Raw genomic sequence first — 12,436 nt, forward strand, 5'->3', positions numbered from 1 at the left:
GAGAAAGTCACAATATTATTAAAAGCGTAGCGCCAAATCCTAATTATATCTAAGCAAATAAGAGCAGATATCTGACTGTTGCTCAAAAGACTCTCAACGAAATACGATCCTGGACTGGGTGTCGCCAAGTGTAACCTCCCCACAAAAATTTAAAAATAAATGACAATATTATTTAAGAATGCCAATGGACATTGCGCTAAGTGTAACCTGTTCACTGAAATTTTGAAGACAGAAATAATAAATGAATAGGAGCCAAACGTAACCTCCCTAGCAATTAAATTTAATGACAATTAAAGTGAGAATCGCAATCTGACTAAGGTATAAGTTCTTCATAAAAAAATTAAAGGTCCATTCAGTGATAAGAAAATCTCAGTGATAATAATGATTCAATTAAACCGAAATATCGGTCTTTGGCCCTGTGCAAAAAATCAAAATTAAAATTCTTACCTCATTGCAACACCTAGTCAAATTTCTGCTCTTGTTGTTGCGCACCGCTTGGAGGAACTGCATTGCAAATAATAATATTCCTTTTTTTTTTCTTTTGTAATCTAATTGAAAACTGAAACTTTTGTTTAGGGGAAGTGGAACGAAATAGTTACTTCAATAAAAATGAAAATTTTATGTAAAATTGCTTTTGAAATCAAAGTTATTATTGGGGGCACTTGTTGAAAATTAGTTACAATAATTAAACTTTACATTATCTGATGATCATCTTAATTAACAGTATACCTCATTCAGCATCTTGACCAGTGTTGTCGCCAGACCACATCACGCAACCCCACTGGGCTGCTACCACTGACCGACCGCTCTGCATGACGACTACTAGCGTACTGCACGCGACGACTACTGACAGAGTACTGCCCTCAACTAGACAGAGCTACAGACTCGCAACGACTGACCGACAGACTGAGAACCGCTCGCAACACTCGCGCGGTCAAGCGCATACTCTCTGGTCACAGATGCTACAATGACTCGCCATCGCTGCTATGTTACATACGTGTTTCAAGGTCTCGCAGTGGTTCGCGCTGGAAACTTTGGTTATTCAGGCTTTTGACAGGAGGTCACGTTAATTTGATTGGATATTGTAGCAGATGCCGATATCAGCACTGCAGCTTTCTGTTATGGACATCCTGTTCAGTTTCAAATGAGGCCTTTGTAAAAGACGGTCGCAGTGTATGCGATGTCATAATAGTCGAACTTAGGAATTGTTCTCTCTTGAAAGCAAAAGAGGCGTGACGGATGAATGAAGACGGATGTAAAGGGGCCAGCTAAGGAAAACAGGAGATTCCACCATAGAAGAAATATACGAGTACGAAATATAGTCTTAATTTGAGGAATAAATTTCTGAGATTGTTTGTCTCGAGCACGACACTGTTTGGATGTGAATCACTTACTATCGCAAAACTAGAAAAGTGAATGGAAGTCTTTGAGAGATGGTAGTATGCAAAAACTTAAGCGGACGAGTAAGTTCAGGAATGAGGAGGATATTCACAGATCGCTGAACAAAGAAATATGTGTGTAACATTAAATAAAAGGACCAGAATTCTTGGACATGCGTTAGTATATCAGGGATTTAGAGACAGCACTTGAGGGCGTAAACTATAGGGAAAGAAAGATATTGATGTATGTTCATCAAGCAAGTGAGACTATTTGGTGTAAGTGCCACTCTGAGATGAAGTTCGTATAGTGCTACTCTGGAATCAGGCGGTTGGTATAAGTGACTGAATAGTGGTGGGCCTCGTCAGGCTTATGACCCAAGGAAGGGGAATACAACTATGAAGGAATTCTGTTGTTCATTAACTGGGGTATTTTTATTTAAATTCAGACATATCAACATTTTCATACTAGTTGCAATTGCATCACCGTAATGAAACTACGAGAAGACTTAATCAAAAAATGAGAGTAACCATCACATGACATTTAGTAACGGAGGCAAAACATGAATATGGATACAATACTACTGCAAAACGACTGAGAGATAGTGCACTGTGGCGATTTGATTTACTTGGTTCGAGTACTCTTTTCTCTGATGAAGCCTCTGCATTGGACACAGATGGTCTGCCGGTGCAATTTCCTTCCATCTCTTCGTTTCGAACGTCGTACTTCTACATTATGTTGAGCATAAAATGACATTGTGGATGCGATATGCACGTTTTAGCAGATTAGGCGCTCTTTCTTATGGGAACTGGGACGTGGAACAAGAACATACAGGATGATCAGAAGCAGTTTACAATGCTTGTAAGGGTGTTGCAGGGTAGGTCGTGTTGAGAAATAACTGTTCAGAAAAAAGTTCGATACGTTGCACCGCTTCCAATTTCATTAGCATTCACTTCAGCCAATCAGGTCGTTGTGCGTGGAGTTGGAAAGCTTGCACGTGCTAACATACAGCAACGCACAGACATAAGATCGATAAAATACGGTAATGCACAGACTTCTGTGGATCCCTGAGTTACCACTTATTCGTATGCTCATTACCTGTTTAAGTGTGCCGTTTATCGAAGTGATGAAGATAAGCTAGGTGAGCAAAAGCTATGTTCGCTCTGTTCAAGGAAACCAAACGGAGAAGCCGTTTGGGGAGACTGTCTCTGGCAGGTTGATTTAATTCGCGCACGCAGGGAGCTGCACGGTTTAACAATTATTTCTCACACTCAGGACAACCTACCTTGTAACAGCCTTACAAGATTTTCAGGCTGTTTCTGACCACCCTGTACAGTGCAGCTGCATACAAGACTATCATGGTATCGTAAGCCACATTCCACAGTGCCTGCACGCTTTTGGCGTCTGTTAATTCAATACTGAATAGATCACTAGACAGGGTGCGGCAGCATTCATAGTAGGATATTAAAAACACACCATCAGGCAGTAACTGTAATTTCTTTATTACCTCTTATGTCAATTAATACTAAAAGGTATGCCATTTACAATTGTGTAAATCATTTTCCATTGCGGGGATTACTTTTGAATATGTCTCCTGTCAAATGATGCCCCCTCTACACAACACATTCATGTAGGCGGCGTTGGAAGCTTTCCATAGCTCAGCCCAACGTATTCCCTGGGACATTGCCGACGGCCGTTGTGATGCGATCCTTCAACTCAGGAATGGTGGCACAGTGTTTTCGGAACACTTCTTGCTTCAGGTAGCCCGAAAGGAAACAGTCTGCACATGAAAGGTCAGGTGAGCGAGGCGTCCAGGAAATGTCAGCAAAACGCGAAATTATTCTACCAGGGAATGTCTGTTGCAAGAAATCCATGCAAATTCTAGCTGTATGCGAGGTTGCTCCGTCTTGTTGAAACCGTAATTGTTCCACATCCACATCGACCATACCTAATTGGAGAAGAACGAAGTCTTGCAGCATCTTTCGACAGCGTTCACTGATGGGGCATCATTTAACAGGAGTAATATTCAAAAAGTAATCCACGCAATGGACAATGAATTACACATTAGTAAATGGCATACCTTCATTGATTGACATAAGAGGTAATAAATAAATTACAGTTACTGCCAGATGGTGTGTTTTTAATATCCTACTATGAACGCTGCCGCAGCCTGTATTTTAAGAACGACGGATAGTCTGTTTTTGCCAGTCCTGTGTTATTAGAGAGGTAACCAGTAGGATGTGCCAGGTTATGCGATTCTCACATTATGGCACAGGCTCTCCAAGATGTTAGTCGTTCCTGTTTGTGGTGGTCAATCCACCCTAATCAGGCACGGCTCACTGATGACCAATACATGTTTTTCCTTTGACCATATTTGTGTTAGCATTGAATCATGTCTGCTAAAATAGGCACTACGGACAGCATCAGTGGTAGTAGAGATGACATCTGACAATTCCCTGATCATCCATTTGATGACAGTGTAACAAGATGAGACACTTACCATCAGGAACTATTGTCCAAAATATTCAGCCCATATATGTAAGACCCTACAATTCTTATCCTCAAGACATTATATAATGTGATTCATGTGTTAATGAAGGGTGATTCATGTGGGACCGTTTCAGTGTAGTTCGTACATTGTCCACTATGCATTATATATTGCTCATTTTCCAAGGTATAAATTGGAGTAATGGTTTTAGTGGATCGTGAAGTTTGGCTATAGCGGAAGAACGTCGCAATCTCGCTACAGAAAATGTACCGGTAACAACGTACGACGCTTGCGTTTATGTGCAGGTGGTGAACCCGAAGGTGAGCATCGAGATCTGCTACCCGTTCCCTGACCTGGCGTACGCGCGCGTCGTGGTGCTGGCCAAGATGGTGGTTTACTACGTGCTGCCGCTGGCGGTGATCGCCGTCTTTTACGCGCTGATGGCGCGCCACCTGCTGCGCTCGACGCGCGACATGCCGCAGCACTGCAGCCAGGCGCGCCAGGTGCGGGCCCGGCGCAAGGTCGCCAAGGTCGTGCTCGCCTTCGTCGCCGTCTTCGCCGTCTGCTTCTTCCCGCTGCACGTCTTCATGATATGGTCAGTACCGTCGGCTTCGTTGGAAGGTGGACTATGCCGTGGGCCACTCAGCTCCGGTGGCAACACAGCTTCTAATTTACACTATTGGCGCCGGTCGGGTTGGCCGAGCGGTTCTAGGCGCTACAGTCTGGAACAGCCTGACCGCTACGGTCGCAGGTTCAAATCCTGCTTCGGGCATGGATGTGTGTCCTTAGGTTAGTTAGGTTTAAGTAGTTCTAAGTTATAGGGGACTGATGACCTCAGATGTTGAGTCCCATAGTGCTCGGAGCCATTTTAGACTACTGGCCATTAAAATTGCTACACTACGAAGATGACGTGCTACAGGCGCGAAATTTAACCGACAGGAAGAAGATGCTGTGATATGCATATGATTAGCTTTTCAGAGCATTCACACAAGGTTGGCGCCGGTGGCGACACCTACAACGTGCTGACATGAGGAAAGTTTCCAACCGATTTCTCATATAAAAACAGGAGTTGACCGGCGTTCCCTTGTGAAACGTTGTTGTGATGCCTCGAATAAGGAGGAGAAATGCGTACCGTCACATTTCTGACATTGATAAAGGTCGGATTGTAGCCAATCGCGATTGCGGTTTATCGTATCGCGATATTGCTGCTCGCGTTGCTCGAGATCCAATGACTGTTAGCAGAATATGGAATCGGTGGGTTCAGGAGGGTAATACGGAACGCCTTGCTGGATCCCAACGGCCTCGTATCACTAGCAGTCGAGATGACAGGCATCTTATCCGCATGGCTGTAACGGATCGTGCAGCCACGTCTCGATCCCTGAGTCAACAGATGGGGACGTTTGCAAGACAACAACCATCTGCACGAACAGTTCGACGACGTATGTAGCAACATGCACTATCAGCTCGGAGACCATGGCTGTGGTTACCCTTGACGCTTCATTGACAGGAGCGCCTGCGATGGTCTACTCAACGACGAATCAGGGTGCACGAATGGAAAAACGTCACTTTTTCGGATGAATCGAGGTTCTGTTTACAGCATCATGATGGTCGCATACGTGTTTGGCGTCATCGCGGTGAACGCACATTGGAAGCGTGTATTCGTCATCGCCATACTCGCGTATCATCCGGTGTGATGGTATGGGGTGCCATCGGTTACGCGTCTCGCTCACCTCTTGTTCGCATATGCTGCACTTTGAACAGTGGACGTTACATTTCAGATGTGTTATGACCCGTGGTTGTACCCTTCATTCGATCCCTGCGAAACCCTTCATTCCCGCAGGATAATGCACGACCGCATGTTGCAGGTCCTGTACGGGCCTTTCTGGATACAGAAAATGTTCTCCAGACCTCTCACCAATTGAAAACATCTGGTCAATGGTGGCCGAGCAACTGACTCGTCACAATGCGCCAGTCACTACTCTTGATGAACTGTGGTATCCTGTTGAAGCTGCATGGGCAGCTGTACCTGTACACTCCATCCACGCTCTGTTTGACTCAATGCTCAGGCGTATCAAGGCCGTTATTACGGCCAGAGGTGGTTGTTCTGGGTACTGATTTCTCAGGATCTATGCGCCCAAATTGCGCGAAAATGTAATCACATGTCAGTTCTATTATATTTGTCCATTGAATACCCGTTTATCATCTGCATTTCTTCTTGGAGTAGCAATTTTAATGGCCAGTAGTGTAGCTTTTAATACGTTACATCGCCACTATTCGGACGAGCGATGTCGTCTCGCGGGCTGCATCCGCGTTCTGTCTTCCTACTTTTCATATCCGATGCGGTTCTTAAGACGTAATTTTAACTGCAGTGTGTTTGTGTGTCTTTGTGTGTGTGTGTGGGGGGGGGGGGGGGGGGGGGGACAGAGACAGACAGGGCGACGAGAGAAGAGAGAGAAAGAGAGAGACGCCATTTTATGAGCGGTAAAAAGAAAAGGGTTCGACTGTGTTTCAGTCAGTGACACCAAAGTAGGCTTAAAAGAACATTACTATTATCACTATCATGTGAGACCGTTATATTTATCACGAAAGGCTGCCGCCGCTATAGTTTCATTAGTTTCATGAAATTCCGGTAGTTGGCGGCGCTATACGTAGCCCTCAAAATGCCGTCTGTAACGGAGGTGCGTTCCAAACAGAGAGTTGCCATTGAGTTTCTTTTGGCTGAAAACCGGAGGACCACAGATGTTCATAGGCGCTTATAGATTGTCCACAGGGACCTGGCAGTCAACAAAAGTAGGTGGTTCGTTGGGCGAGGCGTCTCTCATCATCGCAACAAGGTTGTGCCAACCTGTCAGATCTCCCGCAAGTTGTCTGACTCCTGCAATGTTGGAATGTGCGGACACTCTCATTCTTGGTCGGCAGTGCACAGGGTATTGGCGTGCAAATTCCAGCCTTCGTCGGTGACGAAAAGCAGGCAGCATGAGTGCATGTACCGGGTGCCTGCTACGGAGGCCCATACACAGCAACGTTTGATGAACGGTCGTTGACGAGACACTATGTGATCAAAAGCATCTGGACAGCTGGCTGAAAATGACTTACAAGTTCGTGGCACTCTCCGTTGATAATGCTGGAATTCAATATAGTGTTGGCCCACCATTCGTCTTCATTACAGCTTTCACTCTGGGAGGCATACGTTCAGTCAGATGTTGGACGGCAGCCCATTCTTCACGGAATGCTGCACTGAGGAGAGGTATCGATGTGAGTCGGTGCGGCCTGGCACGAAATCGGCGTTCCAAAACATCCCAAAGGTGTACTGTCGGATTCAGGTCAGTACTCTCTGCAGGCCAGTCCGTTGCAAAGATGTAATTGTCGTGTATACTCCGCCCCACGCCGTGCATTATGAACAGGTGCTGGAGCGTGTTGAAAGACGCAATCGACATCCCCGAACTGCTTTTCAACAGTGGGAAGCAAGAAGGTGCTTAAAACATCAATGTAGGCCTGTGAGTGATAGTGCCACGCAAAACAGCAAGGGGTGCAAGCCCGCTCCATGAAAAACGCGACCATACCATAACACCACCGCCTCCGAATTTTACTATTGGCACTACAAACGCTGGCAGATTACGTTCACCGAGCATTCGCCAAACGCACACCCTGCCATCTGATCGCCACATTGTGTACCGTGATTCGTCACTCTGCACAATGTTTTTCCACTGTTCAATCGTACAGTGTTAACGATCCTTAGACCTACTCTAAGCGAGGCGTCGTTTGTCATTTACCGTCGTGATGTGTGGCTTAATGAGCAGCCGCTCGACCATGAAATCAAAGTTTTCTGACCCCCTCCGTAACTGTCACAGTACTTGCAGTGGATCCTGATGCAGCTTGGAATTCCTGTGTGATCGTCTGGATAGATGTTTGCCTATTACACATTACGACCCTTTTCAACTATCGGCGGTCTCTGTAAGTCAACAGACGAGGTCGACCAGTACGCTTTTGTGCTGTACGTGTCCCTTCACGTTTCCACTTCACTATCACATCGGAAACAGTGGACCTAGGGATGTTTAGGAGTGTGGAATGACAAAAGTGACACGTTCGAAGTCCGCGAGTTCCGCGAAGCGCCCCATTCTCTTCTCTCACGATGTCTAATAGCTACTGAGGTCGCTGATATGGAGTACCTGGCAGTAGGTGGCAGCACAATGTACCCAATATGAAAAGCGTATATTTTTGGGGGTGTCCGGATACTTTTGATCACATTGTATAGGTAGCCTCTTCACTCATCTGAGCAGTCTATTGTTCAACACGTCCACGCCCGTTCACCCGTAGAAATCTTCGCAGCCCTCGCTAACGCTTGTCATGGGCTGTGGCGCATCATAGCTGCCTCGGCGCCGGTTCTGGACAGCGTCATTTTACCGTGCATAGTATTCATTAACCACAATGGCGCGCGAACAGTTTACAAACTTCGCTTTTTCGGAAATGCTTGCACTATTGGCCCGAAAGCCAATGATCATGCCATTTCGGACGGTAGATAAATTTCCGCATTACGACATCGATTACATTGTTTTCTTCATCTGCTCTACAGTCTTCATATACCCTCTACTTATAGCGTTGCCGCCCGCTAGCTGCGCGTGGTTATTGCACGTTGACGCCGAACATAGCCGATGGCCACATTAAAGCGACTGGATCGTATACTTTCGTATCTATGACACCCAGCATACTCAATAAACTATTAAAAAATCGACCAACGTCTTGTCACATAAAATCTATTATTAATGCTAGCAGTTTCGACAGCCACTACTCATTACCAGGCACCTCGATATATAAATTGCAAATAATATCAGTATCATATATCGTGCAGTCTAATTAATTGGGATAATGTACTGAGGAGAAGTAGTTCAATCAGAATATACATTTGACATACCGAATGTGCCATCAGATTCTTCATAACTAAAAAGAACTAGACAAAGAAATAAAATACACAGAATGTGTACATTGCTAAGAAAATCACATGTTAAAATAGTACAACCCATCCAACCCTTGAAGACATGTAGACTAGTGAACAATAAATGTCACTGTTAGACGTCTTTACCACGACTGACGCCGCACGGGGTAGCCGCGCAGTCTTGGGCGTCGAAGGTTCGAGTCCTCCCTCGGGCTTGGGTGTTTGTGTTGTCCATACCGTAAGTTCGATTAGGGCGTATGGACCTTGTGGTTCCCATAAGACCTTACCACAGATTACCAGTTTCCACGACTGACAGCTTATAGAGAGCTTTCCTTGATCGTTAGAGCAGGCCAGGCACCTTATCTCAACATCGATATCATCTGACGATAAAACGTTGTCAACAAAGGTCTTCAGGTGCTTTGGCTACCATGAACTTTTTGTTATGGCGTTCAGATTTCCTTGCTAATCTGGTACTGCTCTTTCAATATAATTCAATTATTGTGACGTCTATCACAACGTAGTCGATGTTGACGGACTTCCGAAACATGGTGCAACATCACCATTTGCATTTCTAATGCTCTGTTTAATCTTTCTTCGCGGTTGTTCGCAGTTGTGCCAAACATAGCGTAGCACCAACAGTTACATTTCGTTCTGGCATGGATTTACATCTGTTGTAAGCACTTAACAAAATCTCGCGCCTTTCCATCATTTCGAACCTGATGTTTAAATATTGTTCTGTGGCGCTAGCTACGACACCCACTGCACCTGTCTGACATCAGGCAAATGCCGTTTCCCATGAGGGTGTTCTATGTTCCTGTGGTGGATCTTGATAGCTCTTTTTTCATGTGCATGTGATACACACTCAGGTGACAAAATCCGTAAGATAGCAATATGTATATGTACAGATGGCGGTAGTATCGCATATACAAGTAATAAAAGGGCACAGTGCATAGGCGGAGCTGTCATTTGTACTCAGGTGATTTATTTGAAAATATTTCCGACGTGATTGTGGCCGCATGACGGGAGTTAACAGACTTTCAACAGTGAATGGTACAATAGTTGGAGCTAGACGCACGGAACATTCCATATTGGAAATCGTTATGGAATTCAATGTTCCGATATAAACAGTGTCAAGAGTGTGCCGAGAATATTGCGTGAAATAACTGCTGAAATCAATGTGGGCCGTACGCCGAACATGTCCGTTAGGGCAGCGTGGTGAATTTTGACGTGAATGGGATATGGCAGCAAACTACCGACGCAAGTAACTTTACTGCAGCGCCTCTCCTAGATCGTCAACACATCGCTTCGATCCTAGATGACTGAAAACTCGTGGCCTGGTGAGATGAGTCCCAATTTCAGTTGGTAAGAGCTGATAGTATGCATCGAATGTGGTTCAGACCCGAAGAAACCATAGAACCAAATTGTCAACATGGCACTGTGCAAGCTGGTGGTAGCTCCATAATGCAATGAACTGGGTCCGCTGGTGCAACTGATCGGATCGTTGACTTGGAGAGCATGGATGAAAATACGCCATGTCACCGGGCCACAATTAATCGCGAGTGGTTCGAAGAACATTCTGGATGGTTCGAGCGAATAAGTTGGTCACCCAAATCGCCTGACATGTATATCGTAGAACTTTATTTCACCGAGAGGTCACTTCGTGCACAGAATCCTGCACCGGTAACACTTTCGCAGTTACAGACAGCTTTAGAAGCACCGTGTCATATTTCTACGGGGGACTTGCTGAAACTATGCAACGTAGAGTTTCTGCATTATTCCGGGCTAAATGGTTCAAATGGCTCTGAGCACTATGCGACTTAACTTCTGAGGTCATCAGTCGCCTAGAACTTAGAACTAATTAAACCTAAGTAACCTAAGGACATCACACACATCCTTGTCCGAGGCAGGATTCGAACCTGCGACCTTAGCTCCAGACTGTAGCGCCTAGAACCACACGACCACTCCGGCCGGCCATTCCGGGCTAAAGGAAGTCCGACACGATATTAGTAGATGCCCCATGAATTTTGTTACCTTAGTGTACAGATATTTTAACGCTTTATCATTTACATAGCGGTATTTTAGTACTTTCAACATCAGCCCAGTCAGCAATCGTGATAATCTAATACGTAAGAAACTATCAGCCTCGATTGCGGTAATGAAGCCAACCTTTACCTTGGTTTCTGCCCAAGTAATTCAGCCTTCTTCAGAAGATATACCTGATTCTATAATATGTCTACGAGGGCATGGTCTAGAAATAAAACTAAAACAGCCTTTAAAATTGACTACCCCTGTTCAGGCTGTTTCAGTTTTATTTCTAGACCATGCCCTCGTAGACATATTTTAGAATCAGGTTTATCTTCTGAATAAGGCTCAATTGCTTGGGCTGAAGAATAGGTAAAGGTTGGTTTCATTACCGCAATCGAGGCTGATAGTTTCTTATATATTACATAGCGGTATGTTCTTCAAAATTTAAGGATGATTCATACACAAGAGATTTACGCTAAATGTTCTTAGCTTCAGGACGGAAACTTTCTTTTTCAAACTTGTGAATAGAACTAGTAGTTGACTATGTAAAGTAAGCAGCGAACATTTTCGCGTTGTCACGATTTTAGCATGTTTTTAAAAATTGTGGAAAATCAGTCGTTGAATATTGTTTGTAAAAACATACGTGTGAGTTAGTGAGGACATATTTACAGCAACCATTCACTATTGTGTTGCCGTAAATCATTCATCAGTCCTACCGACATCATGAATTTACAAGGGAACTGGTACCTTATGGAAGAAACTCATTAGTTGCTCTATCTTTCCAGGTTCTACATGACGGAGGACGCGGACAAAAAGTACAACGACTGGTGGCACACGCTGCGCATCCTGGGCTTCTGCTTGTCGTTCGCCAACTCGTGCGTGAACCCGGTGGCTCTGTACTGCGTGTCGGGAGCCTTCCGGAAGCACTTCCGCCGCTACCTCATGTGCCGGTGGCGCCGCGCCCCGGCAAGTGGGGGAAGCGCCAGCAGGAGCATCGGGCTCTCCGGCTACTACCACCGCAGGTACGGTCTTCGTGGTCCCTCGTCTGGCTATTCTGTTGCGTGTATATTTAGTATAATCGAGGACACACCAAACAAGCTTGAGATAGGAAGCATGCTTTCGTCTTCGATTAATCTTCCTTAGGCACAACGTGCTCCGATCCCGGTATCATTATTAAAGGAAAGATGCTTCTAAGGCATTCCAAGTAATGTTTTCAAATTAGCAAGAGATTCCACCGAGGGAAACGAAAAGTGTTACGCCATGAAACACTGCCGATGTTTATCACGCAATGGGCATTAAATTATTTAACGTTCATTACTTTCGGATATGATGTCAATCATCAACGACTCTATTAGGCGTGACCCTCCTGGACACATATACACTCTTATATTCGTAGTGACATGTCATCTTAAGGAATTCCACACCTTTCCACGTCCAAATTCTGTGTCATGTGATGAAGATTGCAGGCTGGAGCAAAAGTACGAGGCGCGTTGATAAGTAATGGAACACATCTCTTTCTTTCCTGAAAGCAGTTAGGTTTTATCTAGGATTCCAATACACCATATTATTTCCCATTATTTTTGCTACAAAACGTATTTTTCAACACAATATCC

The 12,436-nt window shown here is 44.9% G+C and overlaps 1 protein-coding gene across 1 annotated transcript in view; it reads left to right on the forward strand.

Annotated features, from left to right (window-relative positions):
- LOC126456310 (neuropeptide CCHamide-1 receptor-like) overlaps positions 1-12,436 on the forward strand; it is a 68,418-nt gene that overhangs the window by 36,372 nt on the left and 19,610 nt on the right. Inside the window, exons 3-4 of the mRNA XM_050092061.1 lie at positions 4,171-4,460; positions 11,609-11,845. Coding sequence (XP_049948018.1) covers positions 4,171-4,460; positions 11,609-11,845 — 527 coding nt within the window. The remainder of the gene's footprint in view (positions 1-4,170; positions 4,461-11,608; positions 11,846-12,436) is intronic.

This window comes from Schistocerca serialis, chromosome 2 (assembly GCF_023864345.2).
Source record: "Schistocerca serialis cubense isolate TAMUIC-IGC-003099 chromosome 2, iqSchSeri2.2, whole genome shotgun sequence".
In the NCBI taxonomy this organism is placed as follows: domain Eukaryota; kingdom Metazoa; phylum Arthropoda; class Insecta; order Orthoptera; family Acrididae; genus Schistocerca; species Schistocerca serialis.